An 18,226-nucleotide genomic window follows, 5' to 3' on the forward strand; every position below is an offset into this window, starting at 1 on the left:
CTGGGAGGATGTCAGCAAGACCAGGATTCACTTAAAAACTCAACATGGAGGAACAAACTACACTGACACCTGATTTAGCGATTATTTTAGTGTGAGAGTCGTAGAAAGGGAGATGAGATGTCACTTTGACAGTTTACTGAAACCTATTTACTGTAGTGATACAAGGATATAGATTGCTTCATTCTGTCTTCTTAAAGCCAGTGGATCACCTTGAGGCATCTCTAAATTTCTTGCTTCCAACAAGTTCTGTAGGTCTGTCAGAGATAGCTGGCCTCAATTAAGGCTTGGCTTTTAAGATTGCTGGTTAGGTTGTTTTTTAGGCCTCTGCTCTGAACCAGCCTAGCAGCTTCTTAAAATGCAAATTAATCTTTGGTGTGGAGGCCTTGCTTTGTATGCCTTAGAGATCAGTGAAAGCAAACACTGAAAAGTTGGAATGAGAGGTCTTGTTTTGTCAGTGTGCTCTTCTGATGCTTGGGCAAGACATAAAAACAGCTGTGGAGTGTGTCCTTCTGCATGTTATGTTTTCTTTTCCTTTGTTTTTTGACCAGCTGTGCTTTTGTACTTTTCTGGTTTATGAGCAATAAAGCAAGCAGCAAAAATGGTTACATGCTCCCCTCAAAACTCTTGCACTGGGTCTTTGTTGTAGCATGGCATGTACAGATTATTTAGGCTCTGTAACACAGGAGAAATGGGTCTCTTGTAAACAGGGCTTATTAAGAGTAGTCTTGGTGTAAGCAGGTGGACTCATGCTTTGGGATTAGGTTAGCTGCCCAGCCAACCTTCCCCAGCTTCCTGGGGATGCCTGGAGTTCAAAACCCTGTAATAACTGGGTGTAGTCTGAGTTGGTGTCACGGAGGTTGGCCTCTTTGGAAGAACAGCTGTTGCCTGTGGAGCACAAGCTTTCAGCCCATGGTTCTCGCTGATGGGGTAGAGAGGAGGGCCTTTCCTGGGACTGTGCTGAAGCTTGCCTGAAGTTTGCTTTGGTGACTTTCTCAGAAGGAGTCCAAATTCATCCCAGGGATTTCTCCTGCTATACTTGAGGTTGGAAGGAGTGACTTGTGAAATGGAAGACAAGCTTACAGTGAAGCGTGCTGTGGCCACCTTGTGTCACCAGACTTTCAGGATGTGGCCACCTGAGGGAGTGGAACTGGGAAAAGGAGTTTGACTCCATTCAGGGACAGGACAGATCGTGGTTACATGGTATTACAAAACACCTGTCAACATCAAGCCTTCTCACTTGATCTAAAACTGCAAAGGGACCTACCTGTACAGAAAAAAACCCCAATGTTGTAAGAGTAGTTGGAAATAAGTCATTAAAGAAAAGTGGTTCTTTCGTTTGCAGTTCAGATTCTGAAATAATTGGCTATGCCTTGGACACTCTCTACAATGTAATATCGAATGACCTAGAAGAGGAGGAGCAAGGTAAGCACATGGTAGTAATAGTTTTATTAACAGTGGGGGTGCTTTCCTTGGTGGTTTTGCTCAAAATACAACTGTAGTACTCTGTGATTTACTAATGCTGAGACTTGCTTTGTTATTGTTTAGCTGTTAACACTAAAAATCTTGTTGTACATAGCTTGCTTTAAAGTAAATGCTGAACCTCATACTTACTAATTGTGAAAACTATGTTCTGTGAACAGCAGCCAGGTTGGAATGGGTTAATTCATTGGGATTTTTTCTAGTTTGCAATGAAATAATCAAGTTTTTACTATTGAGAAAGAACAATTCTGTCTGTTGTTGTCAAATGGAACATTAGAATCTGATGATTTATCAAGGACACGGAGAGATAAAATCTTGGCTACCTATGAAGGTGTCTGTATCCAAGTGTGACAGCCTTCTTGTCCAGTTCTGCTATGGCTGCTTTGAAACAAAGTTTGCCTGTCCTTCCTAAGATAGATAGGTACAGAAGTAGACACTATACAGCAAGGCTGTGAAACTCCGTGACCCTGCTGCCTTTATTTTATTTTTGAAGGCCTTTCTTGGTAGGCCATCAAAACCAGTCTCAAAGGCCAATGAAATGGTTGCAGCTCTTACATTTAAGCCCATATTTCATAGAAACATCAGTATGCTGAATAAAGTAATAACAATAACCCAAGTTAAGCTTGCCTGGGCAAGAAGAATGTTCTTGGACTTCAGGAATCTTTCCAGACCTAGACAGTGCTTGTATTTTCCAGTTTCCATTACATGTAGCGGAGTGCAAATGCTCCTGTGAATGAGGAAAGTATGAAGTGAAATTGAGTTGAAGTCTCTTGTCTGTGCAGTTTACCCCAGGATACTTCTTCAAAGGCTCCTTAAGTGACAAGTAACCTCATGGAAAATAGGTGAAGGTTCTTTAATACGAAAAAAATTCTGCCAGTATCTTGGCATTATGTTGTGCAGTATGTCCTTTCACAATGCTTCTACTTGAAAGCTGAAATCCTTCTGTGATGTATCCTTAACCATCTCTGAAATTATTGCTTTGCCTACTTACCTTTTATCGCCTTGGTCATCCAGTTGCCTGATCTTGATGAAAAAGGTTTTTAACAAGGTCGGAGTTTTACAATGCTGGTGAATCCGTATAACCTGGTAGTGACCTTGACAATAATGTTACTAGTAGTCTTTTAAGAAGAGTAAAGAATTGACAAACTTAAGTTATGTATGTGTGATCACCAGTGTTTTTAGAGTATGGGGTTGTTTAGTTTGACCACTTCCAGAAGAATTGTCTGAGGGAGTAATTGCTGCTGTAGGAAGCTAGGATGGCTGCTTTGGAAATCTGAGCTTACGCTGCTACTGGTTGTGCTATTTGGAAAGCTATTCAACTTGTAAACCTTTCTCTTGTTTCTTTTTCTTTTATCTGCATTGACAGATGATTCTGAAGGTAAAAGAACCTTTACTTATATAAATATGCCACTTTGTTTTAGGTCTAGTTGCTACATTCACACCCATAACACTTGCTGCCATTTAAAAAGGACACTGTGAAGACTTGAATTGGAGCTTAGTGAAAGCTTTTTGCATTCTGCTCTGTAGTTTGTCTTTGGAGCTGGAGTATCTTCCCAGTTTTATTTTTTATGTGATTTAGTCATGTTGAATGTCAGCAGATCTCTGGAGACTGTAATAATGATAAAATCCTGTTTAGGGTGTAATGAAAGTGTGCAGCTTCAGAACTGGTGGGATTGTAATGGGCAAAAGTTTGTCAAGAATTTCTTTTCTCAAGAAGCCCTGAAGTTTAACACAACTGCATGCACTGCACATAAGCATTCTTCACAGTGTCACTTTTAAGTGATGCATGTTAAAATACAGTGTTCCCTTCTACCATGAGTTACCACTAACACTCTGCATGTTCTCTGTTTTTAAACTGGTTTATCAAAATGCACTTTATCTGTTTAAGATCGAATTCTTGTTTGCAGTGCTGCTTGTTAGTGAATAACTAAGAGCTAGTCTTAATCTCTTTATTTGAGCCCCGTGAATGTGCCAATTTGAAGAGTCTGATTGCAAGATCTGTGCTGTATCCACAAAAGATGCACTTTGACTTAGTTTCACTGTTTCTTTTGGTCTGACTCTTCTCTTTTTTTTTTTTTTTTTCTTTTTTTTTTAATTTGGTAGAAGACACACTGGTAGGAAAAAAACAAGAGTTGCGAGGGGAAAAAAAAGGACCACTTTAATTTGGCCCTTTTGTGGCTTTTGGAATAAATGGTTGTCGCAAACTTGTAAGAGGCTGTTGCCTTAGCACCTGGAATGTGTGCAAGGACAAGAGTTGGGATTAGAAAGCATCCATAGTTCAAATACTTGCTGTTTGTGGCTGAGTTTGAGTAAAAGACAATGTTCAGTCACAGCTCATAATAAATTAAAAGATGAAATATTTTTTACTTAACCACCTATTTAAAAGAAAAAAAAACTTTAGGTTCATGGGCCTTGGTTTGCAGCCAGCTGCAGCACAGCATGTCATCTGTGGTTCATTCTCAGCTGAGTTGCCTCTTATCCTACACTAGCAAGTTCAGCAACTGAACTTCTGTGGAGTTGGCTTACCTGTTTGGGGATTTTCTGTTTACTCTTGTAAACCAGGAGTGACCCAGACTTGATAAGCCCCTCAGCTTTAGAGAACTCACTATTGGACTTGTATTCCGCTAGATGTCTGGGCTGGAGTTACTTTTTACATAGTCTGTCCTCTGTTTTGTCATCTTTTGTTAGTATTTTGTAGTTTCTGCAGTGAAAAATTTACAGCAGACTGTTGCTGCTTTTCTCTCCCTCTTGTAAGCTACATCCTGATCAGTCTGCTTCACTACACTACACTAAAGAAATGACTGGCTATTCTCTGATGTCTGAAAGGCCAATCAACCCCCTCTTTCCTCTACTGGAAGTTCTTAAAAATTAGATCTTCTATACTGACACCTTGCAGCGAATCACCATTGCCAATAGTTTGAACTGGGTTGGCCGAGCTAATGTTGTTTTCTTGGCACTGTGGTTTTTTGGTAGAGTCCTTGGATTTCTCTGTTTTGCCATACCCCTAAAAAGGTACAGAGTTTGAAGACAGTTTGTAACCTTTGACCCTTTTTATAGTTTCTCACTTGTTAATGGTTTGTTAGTGACTCCTTGATAAGGCTGTAAATAACACAGTTTTGGCAGGAGTTTTGCCTTCACTTAGTGAAATCAGACCTTTGGTTAGAAATTCAGTGGCTTTGCCATTTATTTTCTGTGCTTTATGCTTTGAGCTGTTCCTGTGCTAGTGGTTTCATCTGCTGACATGGGACAGTGTCGCAGTGCTGAGTGTACATCTGCGGGAGCTGAAAGGCAGCTTGGTTTAGAAGCTGAGCAGCAGTGCCTTTGCCACAGCTCTTCAGTGAGGCCTTGGGCTGTCTGAACATCCCAAAACACAGTTTAGAGCCCAGGCAGGTGGAAGCTACACTGCGGGGCAGGAGGGTATTGTGGGGTTATGGAGAGAGAAGGCAGCAAAGCAGCAAGTTGTTTAGAGGGGATGTGTGGGGAGAGGAAGCTTGGGCGGGAGGAGGTTGCTGGGCTGGAGCTGGATATGAGTGGATATGTCCTGTGCATTGCTCCTCTAGCAGTGAATTTTTCATTGGCTTTCTTTGCTATTGTGAGAAGCCTTGTGTAAACACAACCAAGCAATGAACCAACCTATTTTTAAAACTCAATGAGAGACCTGTTTCGTGTATGGTGGCTTCTGGTGTCACATACAAGTGAATTTCCACCCCTCTCCAGTGGAATTGGATTTGAGCTACTGCTGGGCCGTTGAAAAGCTGAGGTCTCAGGAACTGTACTGGTCTTGAATGAAATATCTTCTTTTTCTGTCCAAAATGAAAGTACAGTAAAAAACTCCCTTTGAATTAGAATTGCTGTTCCTCAACTTTTCATCAAAAAATCCTTCACTATGCCAACCAATAGTACCTTCATGGGATTGTTTTGGGAAATACCTTTGTAAATTGTCAATCAGCCTAGAAAAACAGCAGCAGTGCAGAGATGTGATTTGCATATTTTCCTATTGCTTTTATTGGATACTTTTGTTTTTTGTTTGTGCAACAATGACTCACAAAACAATTATGTACCCAACTAAAGAATAAGTAACTGAATGGCACTTCATTTCCCTTGTTGCAGTTCAGACTGCAAGACTGAGAGGCTTTTATGCTCATCTGTTTCAAACTTACTCTCCTTTCCTATTTTTTTTTCCTGATTGCTAAACAAAAATAAATAGATGAGATGTTTGAGCTATTTAGCTTTAGTCTATAGTCCCCACCACTTGCTTCAAGCCCCTTAGTGTGAGATGCTTTTGCACAGTAGTGCATCGTCCTTATGAGGAACTTCTTTGCTGGATCAGTTGATCCACATGCAAACATAGCCACTTGAAACCTTCTACCTTTATTCTGGGAGGGTTCTCTCTTTTCTCTCTAAATTTTCTGCTGACTTATGAGTGTGTTTGATTATATCTGTAACAGGCAACTGTGGGGGTGCAAGTCAGATATGATAAATGGAAATAGTTGGGGTCTTTTTCATGTTGAAATGAGCTTGTTAGTAGATTCTTGGTTCCTTTCTTGGTTCCTTTGTTTTTAGACCAAAATATCTCTCCATAAAAGTTATGTTTCAAATAATGTAGGTTTTCTCTTTTGTGCAAAGCTTGTGTTAGTGCTCATTTGGAAAATAATTCAATTAACATTATAGCAATTACTCTAAACTTTTTGGTCACTCATGGCCCTACTTTAGTAAGAATAAAAATCACAACTACCTGAAGTTGCTCCAATCGTATTGTAATACCATGTTTTTTACTATTGCAGAAGAAAACTTACCAAAACAAGTTGATGATCTGGGAAGTCAGTTCACAGAGATTTTCATTAAACAGCAAGAAAATGTCACGCTTTTGTTGACTCTTGTGGAGGTGAGTAACAGTGTCATACTTTGAATACTGCAAAGTTTCTAGTGCTGTACAGAGAGGTTATCTTAAGGGATAAAGCTATGTTTTTGTCTTTCTACTGAAGCTTCTGAGGTATTCTTAGACACAGTGAAAGCAGAGTTGGAGGTGACTGAAGACTGACCTGGATAATGCTGTTAGTGCAGCTTTTAAAGGAGGGAGAGTAACATCAAAAGGCTTTTTACATATTTGATTAGAAACAGTACAAATTTTTGCTCTTTAAACAGCAACTGTTTTCAGTTGTTCAGGGATAATTTTCTAGATGATCATTAAATGATAATGAGGTAATATGGTCTGGTGAGATGCAGTTCAAGTAGAAAGGGTGACAGCTTTGCATCTTCATGACATGTTTAACTCATTTTCCAGTGTTGTTTTTCGCAAGGACTATCTCTATTCTCAACTGTTTAAAAATTTGATTTCCAAACAAACTGCATGAAGGAAGAAAGAGCAACAGGCATGTCTTACTTGGTGTGTTTGGGGTTTTTTACTTTTTTGTTTTTCTTTCTTTGTGGGTTTTAGAAAGAAGAAACAGACAGGAGAGCTACCCTAAAGAGAGAGAGAGAGAAAGAAAGAAATTGCTAGCAGTTCACATTGCTGATAATAGAAAGAACCACTAAGTAGTGTTTTAACTATAAGAGGATGGACAAAAAATAGAAATTGACAGGAGACAGTTCTTAATTTGTGTGGTGTCTGTTCGTAACCGGTGTCTGGAAGAGGAAGTTGAATACTGAGGAATTTATTACTTAATGTACTCTTCTCTGTCTTTGCAGGAATTTGATTTCCATGTTCGATGGCCTGGAGTGAAACTACTTACATCTCTTTTAAAGCAGCAAGGACCTCAAGTGCAGCAGATAATTCTTGTCAGCCCTATGGGTAAGTGGTTGAGTTGATTGCTGATAAACTTGAAGCTGGAAGCTCACCAAACTTCCTGGCAGGGGGTTAGAGGAGCCTTGAGCAAGATGTTTGAAAGACTTCCAGCGTGAAAAAATTGCACATTTTTATGCTGTTTTATGTTTCATACAGGTGTTTCCAGACTCATGGATTTACTAGCAGACTCCAGAGAGGTTATACGAAATGATGTAAGTACAGAACAAAGGCAGTTTATCTTTGTAATAGTAACTGTCTGTTGCATTGCTTAGTACTTGTGCAGAATTTGAATTAAATTGAATGAATGAATGTCAAGATATCACCGTGTTTGCTAATTGGAATATTTGATTCCTTAGTTGCATTAGGTGGCTTTGGGATGTCTCGCCACAATTCACCTGACAAAGGCAAACTGATACTGGGTATTTAATGCAAATGCTGACCTTCGCATAGGGTTCCCAGTGTATTACCTGATCTTTCTTTTGTCCTTCTGTCAGGTTCACTTCAGTTCTTCTTTACTCATCAGATGCCAAAACATTCTAATGACTAACTAGAGAAGAGATGAGGTGCTTTACAAGTTCTCTCTTCTTTTTTCATAGTATTGTCCTTCTGTTTTGAAGTGCCTGTGGGAACTCTTGCATAGTGTGCCTGGTGGATTTGGTTGGATGTGCCAAGTTGCAGGCCACGCAGTGCTGTCCTGTAATTCTGACCAAGGATTATGCTACTGATATGGCATCCCTCTGAGAACTGTGACTTATGAAAAGCAATATAGTTTCAGTAAAACTAAGTTTAACTTCTTCTCTCCCCTATCTGTCAAGGGAGTCTTGTTGTTACAGCAGTTGACCAAAAGTAATGCGGCCATACAGAAGATTGTTGCCTTTGAAAATGCCTTTGAGAGACTTCTGGATATAATAACAGAAGAAGGAAACAGTGATGGAGGTACAGAAAAGTCTAAGACTTAGTCATAGTCTTGTGCTTCTGCACAAACTATTAGGTGACAATGTTTACAGGCTGACGTTAGTATGGAATTGGAGCTAGGTCTGTGGATAGAAGGACCAAAATATACAATCCTGATCATAACAAAACAAGCAAAACCAGACTGAGCAAGTAGACGAGGTTTCAGCATCTTTTGAAAACTAGTTTTGAGATACTTAGTTAAAACATCAGTTAATTTCTCTGTGTGCATGAGTTGGTGTGTTCCTGTTTGGCTTAGGTCTGTGAATGAATATGCTTGGAATGGCAGCATCAGATACGTGTATGCCACATTTGTCACTTACCAAGTTAAGCATCTGCATTCCTCCTGCAAGATCCTGAGATGTCTGGAGTGGCTGGAAGTAACAGCTGAGTTTTTTTCATCCACACTAATAACTGCAGTTGTCTGGTCAGCTCCTTGGGAGAGGAAAAAAATTATTAAAAAGTGAGCAAAAAATGAGGCAGCACTCAGGTGCTCCTTTTATTTTCTTATTAGTAACACATTATAAGTTTACCCCAAATTGTAGTTTGCAACAGGATCTGTTTCAGTAACAAAACAGGTTGCTGTTCCGTGACTTTTCTGTGGGCTGCAGGAGCGGTTATTGCTTCTTTTCCAGCTTAACTATTTCAGGTGTGTTGGCATGGAAGGATTAAGCAAATGTTTGATTCCAAGCTGCTATTTTTAGGCAGTTAGTAATTTTAGGAGATGTGGCATGGAAATTCCAAGGTGATAAGAGTTCTCTGCTTCCCCCCTCCTGCGTGTTCGTGCCTCCCACCGGCGGCCCTGCAGGGGCTGGAGTGCTGACTGTGGCTCTGTGGCAGGAGCAGGCAGGGGAATGCGACAGCTGCTGTCTCTTTGTTCTCCCGGTCCCAAGTCTGGCACTGCCTGTGTGATTTAAGGAGTGCAAGGAGTACGTCTCTATCCTTCCTGTTGAGTCCAGATTTAGAAGCATCCCAACAGTACCAGATGCTGGCCACCTTTATTCATGTTGTTGAGAATGAAGAGTTCGGATGTGGGTGCTCTGTTCAGTCCAGAACGTACTTAGTGCATGGAGAAGCTAGTTAGTTTTCCATGTGTCGTTTTTTGATGAATATTTTGTTGTTTTGTCTCACCAGGAATAGTAGTAGAAGACTGTCTCCTCCTATTACAGAACTTGTTGAAGAATAATAATTCCAATCAGAATTTCTTCAAAGAAGGTTCATACATTCAGCGTATGAAGCCTTGGTTTGAAGTTGGAGATGACAACTGTGGGTGGTCTGCACAGAAAGTAACTAATCTTCACCTAATGCTGCAGGTGGAACACTTAATCCAACTCCTAAGTACCAATATCAGCTTTCTTGCAATAAGGAATAAGTGTGATGTATCAGTTAACTAGGAAATTGGTTGTTGTCTTCAGCTCAGAATTAGCTACCAGTGTTCATGAGATGTGCTGTGTCAGTACAAGTGCTGTTAGTCAGGGGTGAGTTTGTAACGGCTGGCACATAACTTCATTTCATGTAACTGAAGGTGTAATAGTGATTAACTTCATAATTAGGGGTGTTCTATATAAAGAATCCTCCTGTATGAATTTTGTGCATGGATATGATGCCTTAACTGAGTTCCAGAAGCTGCCTTCACTTAGGGCCTTGTAATTATTGATCGTTGGCCGTCTTCCATTCTTCTCACTCCTCTAAAAACCTGGAATAAGGTTTTCATGTTCTGTGGCACTTGATGTGGAAGCTGATGTTAATGATGAAGGTAGCTTCTCGCTTTCTGACAAATGGTGAACCAGATACCATACCTACAGCTTGATTTCTCATCACTTAGTTGCAACATTTGCAATTGAGTCAGATATTTGAAGATTTTAGAGGATTTCACTGAGCTCAAAATCAGCCATACATAGTAATGAGATGAACATACTATTGGATTGTTGTCTTTCATCTCCATTTTTAGAAGCAATTATATTTCATAGCTAAACTTCAAGTAAGCAAGTTTGTTCTGTTTTGCATTTTAGAAGGTGTCAGGCTCTCTTCACATAGAAACATTTCTTTTTTTCTAGCTTGTGCGGGTCCTTGTGTCTCCCACAAATCCTCCTGGTGCTACCAGCAGCTGTCAGAAGGCAATGTTTCACTGTGGCTTGTTACAGCAGCTCTGCACAATCCTGATGGCAACTGGAGTTCCTGCTGATATCCTGACAGAAGTAAGGGAGCAAATAGTTGTAGGGATGGGGGCAACTAAATGGGTGAAAGCAGGAGTCTACAGGGATAATGAGTTGCTATGGAGACAAACTGAAATGAAACTACAGTAGTTGCTCAGGAAGTATTTCAGAGCCCAGAGATGTCAGCTTCCTGTGTGGGCAACAGAAATAAAAGACAATCTTTTACATTATATTCTGCAACCAGAAAGTATTTGGATTTGCCTTTTTTTGTTCTGTTGGATATCAGCATATCCCCGTGGCTGAATTGATTCATGTGTTTCCTTGTTTTGGGGATGCTTTTTGTTGTTAGTTTTCTCTTTTGACAGAGTCTAGAAGTATTCTGACTGACAGCAGTGTAGGATGAGGTGTTTTTTTCCCTTGATAAAATAACGTGCTTAGATAGAGCGTAGACTGATTTCTTTGTCACAGCCTTGATTTCAATGTTTTTATCTCTTAACTTGTCCAAAATGTCCACTTTGACTGGCTGTCACAGCAAAACTGATCTGGCATGGAAAATGAAGTTGAGGGTAACTGGGTACGATAGAGCCATCTGAGCTTTCTGTCCCTTAACCTTTGCTCAGCATCTTCACAGCTGATGGCTGTTTGGATTTCATTTGAAATGGTTTTATTGAATAGATCTCTATGCTGAGACTTGGTATGTGTTTTTCAATACTGAGTTGTTGGGGTGATTTTGAATAATTTTGAGTGATCTAGGTATTAGGTTATGGCTCACATTTAAATAACCATTTTATTTCTTATTTACCTTTTCTGTAGACCATTAATACTGTATCAGAGGTCATTCGAGGATGCCAGATGAATCAAGACTACTTTGCCTCTGTAAATGCACCTTCTAATCCACCAAGGTAGAGGAAGAAAAGTATTTAGCTGTATTGGGTAATGATGTATTGGTAGGAGCAATGGCAGTCTAATGGTAGTTTAAATTCAGAGTTTGAAATTACAACGCAGAGAAACAGCTTCACGTTCACGTTAGGTGTGTTACATTGAGCATGAAAGTGTTCAGGTTTGCTGCCACAGAGATGAGGCCTAGAAATGACTTTATTTGTTATGTGGTACTTGAAAAGTGAATGACCTGTAGTTGAGAAATTCCTAGCTTGAGATGAGCTGCCTCTGTCAGCCAGAGGACAGTCTATAGAAGGATTTAGAGGCTAGGAAAATAGTTAAGTAATTGATACTCAGACTGGGCAACAGCAAGTGTTGTCTTAATGAGATCTTAATCTCAACATTTGAATGTGAGGATAGGAAAAGAGCATTCTGTATTACAAGCTGCTGGTGGCCTTAGGAGGCATCTTCTACAGCCTGACTGAAGCTAGCAGGGAGCTGCGGGGGACACAACAGGAAGTGACAGTATTGTGGAGGACTGCTCCTTGCAGTCAGGTGTAATGAATCTGCTGCTTTGTGTTTTAACTGACTGAGAAACTGGGGTATTCAAATAAAAAGTGTAACTCTCAATATTTGAAAAGATAATAGATGGAATAAGCAAAAGTCTTACACTCTAAATTGTCCATCTGTAATTGTCTTCTTTGACAATTTTGTCCTAATGGTTTTTCTCCTTCCAAACAGGCCTGCAATTGTAGTGCTGCTGATGTCCATGGTAAATGAAAGGCAGCCTTTCGTGCTGCGTTGTGCTGTTCTCTATTGTTTCCAGTGCTTTTTATACAAAAACCAAAAAGGACAAGGCGAAATCGTTTCAACTCTTCTGCCATCGACTATTGACGGTATGCACAGCTAACGTCTCTGCAGCCAGTTGTGAACTGGCACAAACATGTAATGCATCATCTGATGTCCTCTGCAAAATTACTTACCTGACATTAAGTGCACCAGTACAGGCTGGGGATTGACCTGCTGAAGAGCAGCTCTGCAGAGAGAGACCTGGGAGTCCTAATTGATAATAAACTAAACATGAGCCGGCAATGTGCTCTCATGGCCAAGAAGGCCAATGACATCCTGGAGTGCATCAAGAAGAGTATAGCCAGCAGGTCAAGGGAGGTTCTGTTCACTCTCTACTCTGCCCTGGTGAGGCCTCATCTGGAGTCCTGTGTCCAGTTCTGGGCTCCTCGGCTCAAGAGGGACAGGGAATTTCTGAAGAGAGTCCAGCTCAGGGCCACCAAAGATAATCAGGGGACTGGAACATCTTTCATACGAGGAAAGGCTGCAGGAACTGGGGCTGTTTAGAAAAGAGGAGACTGAGGAGGGATCTCATTAACATTTACAAATGTCTAAAGGGTGGGTGTCAGGAGGTTGGGACATCCCTTTTTTCTATTGTATGTAGCAACGGGACAAGGGGTAATGGCATGAAACTGGAACACAAAAAGTTCCACTTAAACATAAGAAAAAAACATTTCACTGTTCAGGTGATGGAGCCCTGGCACAGGCTGCCCAGGGGGGTTGTGGAGTTTCCTTCCTTGGAGGTCTTCAAGACCCGCCTGGACATGTTCCTGTATGACCTGATCTAGGTGAACCTGCTTCTGCAGGGGGGTTGGACTGGTTGATCTCTAAAGGTCCCTTCCAACCCCTACCATTCTATGATTCTATGAAGTGTCTGATCCAAGCAAGACGATGCGGCTTCTAAAACTTGGCTCATTTAGTTTTTCTGTTTTTTAACGCTATACTGATGTCTTAAATATTTTGCTGGCTTTGTGGCTTGTTTTCATCTCACATGTACCTCTTGGCCATTCTGGTAGCTACAGGTAACTCTGTCTCAGCTGGCCAGCTGCTCTGTGGGGGCCTCTTTTCTACGGACTCTCTTTCTAACTGGTGTGCTGCCGTGGCCCTGGCCCACGCGCTGCAGGAAAACGCCACTCTGAAGGAACAACTCCTGCGGGTCCAGCTGGCTACAAGCATCGGCAACCCGCCAGTGTCGCTGCTGCAGCAGTGCACCAACATCCTCTCACAGGTACGGCACTGACCAGCCCCCCTCCGGCGTAAACCCACAGCTTGCCAGGAGTGCTCTTACCTTTGCTTAAAGCACCCTAGGCTCAGATGGTGGAGAAAAGCAGCAAACCTTGCTTTTTCATCAGCGATTGCTGCTTGATGTTGCCTAGCCTTACTAGACAGAAGATCCTAAAGCACCTAGACCTTAAATTTGGTCTAAAAGACAAGGCAAACTGGCAGGATCCTCACTTATTGCTCAAGTGCCTGTTTAGAATTTTACCTCTAACTGCTAACTTTAAACATCTTAAAAAAATACCAGGTTGTCGTGTATTGATTATTATTGGTTTTACTACTCAAAGCTAAAAGCTTTTTTGAACTTGTTTCAACATGTTAACACTTGGCTTGTCTGATGGCAAGCGAGTCAACTTCACCTCCCAGCCCACACTTCCTTGGGACATTTCCTTGTGTTATGCATAGTTTTCCCTGAGTGGTGTAATAACGGGGAGCTAATTAAGTCTGGCAGCAGTTTGACTTTCCTGTGATTGAGAATAATGGCAGAATGCTGGAATTTTTTATCTGCAGTACCTGCAAATAGACAATAGTCCTTTTAATCCTTTTCCCAGCATTTTTGTCCAAGGTCAATTTGAGTTAGTAAAACTGCCTGTGATTCTTTAGGCTTAAATGATACAGGGGACTCAAAGTTTGGGGGGGATGTTTCTAAAATGTGTTCTGGTTCAAGGTTCTGAAGTAATATGTGTGTAACTTGCAGGGTGATAAGATCGACAGACGGGTATGTACATTTTGGCACAGCTTGGGTGTTTTCTTGCCAAGAGCAGGTCTTTTCCTCTTGTCTTGGGTTTTGCTGGGGAGGTTTTCTTTAACTGCTTTTTGATGTGTTTCCACTTACAGCTTTGTGTTGCAGTTGGGTTTGGGTTTTTTCCTAGCATAACATGCTCTTTCTGTGTCTCCAGGGGATTCTCTGGAGGTGTTCCACAAAATTATGGGATAAAGATCTTTGGTAGCACGGGTGCTTTCTTCCCAGTGGGGCGGACTCATTCACCAGCTGTTCACCTAACAGATACGCTTTCTTGTAATAAAAATTTAACCTCTTAGAAATACTGTTTTCTCTGACTGGCCTGTAGCAAACAGCTGGTACAATCTGAAGTGGGAACATGCTGCAGATTTCCTGACTGCTAAAAGAAAAACTGTGATTCACCTGCCCACCAGCCACTTTGTATGTTCCATTTAACAGGGTTCTCAGTACTGACAAATGACCCCTGAGGCAAGTTGTTTGGCTTCCAGGCTATGTTAGTTAAAGCACTGCTAAGCTGGTTAACAGCAGCAGAAAAACCCCATTCTGCAGTATTGCTGCTGTGGAGTTGTCTGCTTTGTTTACCACATTGATCACGGTAGTACTGAGGTGTGGGGCTATATTGATACCAGCCATGAATATAGAACAGTGGCCACAGAGAGCGGCATCTATCACACTAGGTGTTACCATGATATGTCTAGAAAATAGGTGCCTATTGGGTTGTTTTTTAGAGATGGTGTTTTAGACCGTGTGGAAATCCTTAGGCAGAACATGTTAATATGACCTCAGACAGGCAGCACTTGAGAAGAAATGTCATTTGCAACTGCTTCCAGCAGGTAATGCGTGCTGTAAAGGTTGGATCACACAAGCAAGAAAGGGACACTTCCACCAGTGTTGTCTCAAGAAGCACAAGGTGTGCCAGTGAGCTGTAGGGCAAGGCTGCCACTGATGGTTGTTCCCAGTGTGTGTGAACTGGCTAGTAGTGTTGGGATGGTAAGAGCCAGTGTTTGTAAATGGGAGGGGAAAAGGGTTTCTAGAGCTGCTTTTCAGTTTGAAGCAAGTGTTTCTCTTTGTTCAGTTAGGGCAGAATTGGCTCTGTCTTTGGATGAAGAGTAAGTTGGTGTGACTGATGTCTTGGCACATATAATGGATGTCACAGATGTTTTATCAGTAATTATTCAATCTCAAAATTTGGAGTTCAAACTTCTATGGACTGGTACAGGTTGCCCCAAGTTAACTTTTGGCTGTCCCAGAAGAATGAAAGCAGTGGTGCATGGTGGTTGCTGTGGGATTAAATGCAGATTGTCGGTGTTCAAACTGGTCAAGCGTAGCAAAGTCTGTCACTTGTAGAAATAGGAGCTTGGTGGAGTTGGTCAAACCAAGTGGCTTGTTCTCAGGTTTGCTAGAGGCTTTATGACTGAGCATAGGGAGGGGTACAGCTCTCCCTCCAGAGTTGAAGGACTGGGAAAAAGATATTCCCAGTTCTTTCGGAGCAGTCCAAGGTGTGAGAAGAAATTAGTTGGGGGTAAAAGAGCAGTTTCGCTGCCCGTTGCGTAATGGTACTTTCAGGTAGGGGCATAGTGCACATGTGGAGGGTGGATACACTATCCATCGCAAGGGTGAAAGGACACTCCATCCTTGAGCGCTGCTACCTTATGGTTGTGTTTCCCCAAAGGGGTTTCTGGGGTGGCTTCAGTTACACAGCTGGCAGTGACATGAGACTGTTACTGAATCTCATCTGGAAGTCATTTGGGCAGAATTGGTGCTTTTACAGCGCTCTGGTGTTAAAGTAGTGTACAGCCTATGTGATTACCAGGATCCCTTTCAACCTAAGTGACCCAGTAGTTATGTGAGATGGCAATGAGGAAGCCCATCACCTGTCTAGAGGCTTCAGTATAGCAAGAAGGGCCTGTGTTGTTAGCAATTTCATCTAAGCTGCTCTACAAAACAATGCCATTGTAGTTCACTACACTAGAGTGGTATGGCAGATGATTTTCTGCGTGAGCTTGTAAGAGCTATGATTTGTCACCTTGTGTCTTAATTCATGCTTCACCTAAAGTCTGTAGCCTTACCTAATGGGTAATAACAAGTAGTGAGATAGCTTTTTGAATGTCCTGTCTTGCCTTTTTGGGTAAGCTTGCTGTGTGCTAGTGAATGTCTCTTAAATATGTCTTGTCATTAGACTGTCTTGGAAGTAAACATAACCTCATGAGCAGAGATCTGAAGGTGGTGTGTTGCATGCAAGTCATTAACTAATTACCAACTGCAAAGTGGGTAGGGAAAATGCACAGTGGTGATAGAAAAAGGTAAATGAGCCAGTGCAGAGGAAAGGAGAGGGCAAGAGGAGAATAGGTGTTGGGTGAGGAGTGAAGTCTAGGTCAGTGGAAACAAAACCTGTTGTCACCTTGAGCTAGAAGAGCAGCAGTAAGGAAGATAATACAATGGCATGACAGGATCACAACTGCAGACAAACCTACAGCAAAGACTAAATTATGATTGCTGGCAGGGTGTGTAGTACTCACTGTGGAATACGACAGGCAGGAGCTGTGCAGTTGGTGGTGACAGCTGTGCTCTCTGCTGTTCTAGCCATTATGGAAGTTCTGATGATAGAAAAAGGCCAGACGCTGCCTTTCCTATGTGTGCAGCATTAGGAATGACTGCCACAGTCTCAATATCAGTCATCTGTGTTCTTCTCCTTTAGGGAGATTTTCATCTTACTGGTGGTGATAGACTGCAACAAACCCCAGCATTTAGGGGAAGTCCTCAAAGGCAGGCTCTGCAGAGTGCCATGTTTTCTTTCAGATTTGCTAGACTCAATTCCTTGGTATGCAGTGGCAGTTGGGTAGCTGAGAGCCTGCTACAGAAGAGCTTCTTGCCAGACTGCTGCTCACTAGCTGTTTTGGGCTCTTTTGATGGGCAGACTGACTTCTTCAGAGACCTGGGAGGTGGGGAGCTTTTTTTCTTCCCCCCATGCTTATATAACGTTAAAAGCAACACTGCCTTCAGCTCTAAAGCACAGAGGTTATCAGAGGGTTGGACGGAAGTTCAATGCCTCAAGTGCAGATAACTCTCACAGACTTGCTTTTGCCACTTTAATTGTTGTGACCACTCCTTCCCTGTATTTTCTTGCCCTCTTCGAGGATGTCCCAGCAGTTCTTGACTTTATCTTCCTGTGACTTTACTCAATTTATGAGGTGTTTTTATGATGTTTAGTTCTCCATGCAGGGAACATTTTTCTTGGTTGCCTTCTGAGTACTGACCATTGGAAGAGATGTATGCCTGTCTTAAGGCTGCTGTGGCCGCAGTATCTGAGCAAAGACAAAGGGAGCAGAATTGAGAAAATGGTCAATTTGCAGATGAAAATTAGTTTTGCTTAGCAAAAACAAATACCTCAGTTAATGTTCCTCTTGCTGCCTTAATGTACATGTTTTCTAAACCAAAAGCCACTCCAGTATAATTTTTCTTTACTTAAAAATACTATTTGGAACACACGATGAGTTTTAATCATCGGGAAAATCTTACTGATGCATCCCTTCTTCTAGGGAATCCTTACTTGATTTCATTTACACCTTGTTCCTTCTGGACAGGGGTTGTGTGTATGTTCCTTCATGTTACCCTAGTATTAATGATAAATGCAGAACTAATTTGTTACGGTTTTATACTGGTGCTAATTATTTCACATCTGTTTTGCGTGTTGTTTTGCTCTGAAAACAGTTAAATATGAATGATTTAATACTTGTGTCATTGAAGCACTAAAGCTGTGTTCAGTACAACTAACAAATGGGTATTTTGAAAGACATGACTTATCATTTTTTAAATGGTGAGCTGGAAGTGGGTGAGTTCTCAATGACTACAGCTTTTCTGGTTTTTTGTATTTTAGTCCTCTACTGTGGAAAGATAATGTTGGGGGTTTCTATTCTTTTCAGGGCAGCAAAGTACAGACTAGGGTTGGACTACTGATGCTGCTTTGCACTTGGCTAAGTAACTGCTCGATTGCTGTCACTCACTTCCTTCACAATCCAGCCAATGTACCTTTTGTATCCTTGACCTGCTTACAGAGTGAAGCACTTGCCTGGAAATGACTTGGATTATTCACATTCAAGTGAAATGTTT

At 41.5% G+C, this 18,226-nt stretch overlaps 1 protein-coding gene across 4 annotated transcripts in view; it reads left to right on the forward strand.

Moving 5' to 3' along the window:
• USO1 (USO1 vesicle transport factor) overlaps positions 1-18,226 on the forward strand; it is a 34,028-nt gene that overhangs the window by 5,664 nt on the left and 10,138 nt on the right. Inside the window, exons 4-15 of one of the 4 annotated variants that reach the window (XM_061992422.1) lie at positions 1,343-1,422; positions 6,264-6,364; positions 7,168-7,270; positions 7,421-7,476; positions 8,080-8,200; positions 9,350-9,528; positions 10,273-10,413; positions 11,185-11,273; positions 11,992-12,146; positions 13,119-13,324; positions 14,072-14,092; positions 18,040-18,150. In XM_061992422.1, the coding sequence (XP_061848406.1) occupies positions 1,343-1,422; positions 6,264-6,364; positions 7,168-7,270; positions 7,421-7,476; positions 8,080-8,200; positions 9,350-9,528; positions 10,273-10,413; positions 11,185-11,273; positions 11,992-12,146; positions 13,119-13,324; positions 14,072-14,092; positions 18,040-18,150 (1,363 nt within the window). Of the gene's footprint in view, positions 1-1,342; positions 1,423-6,263; positions 6,365-7,167; positions 7,271-7,420; positions 7,477-8,079; positions 8,201-9,349; positions 9,529-10,272; positions 10,414-11,184; positions 11,274-11,991; positions 12,147-13,112; positions 13,325-14,071; positions 14,093-18,039; positions 18,151-18,226 lie in introns of all 4 variants that reach the window. The other 3 variants (XM_061992421.1, XM_061992424.1, XM_061992423.1) reach the window with 3 other exon arrangements.

This window comes from Colius striatus, chromosome 3 (genome assembly GCF_028858725.1).
Source record: "Colius striatus isolate bColStr4 chromosome 3, bColStr4.1.hap1, whole genome shotgun sequence".
NCBI classification, from domain to species: Eukaryota; Metazoa; Chordata; class Aves; order Coliiformes; family Coliidae; genus Colius; species Colius striatus.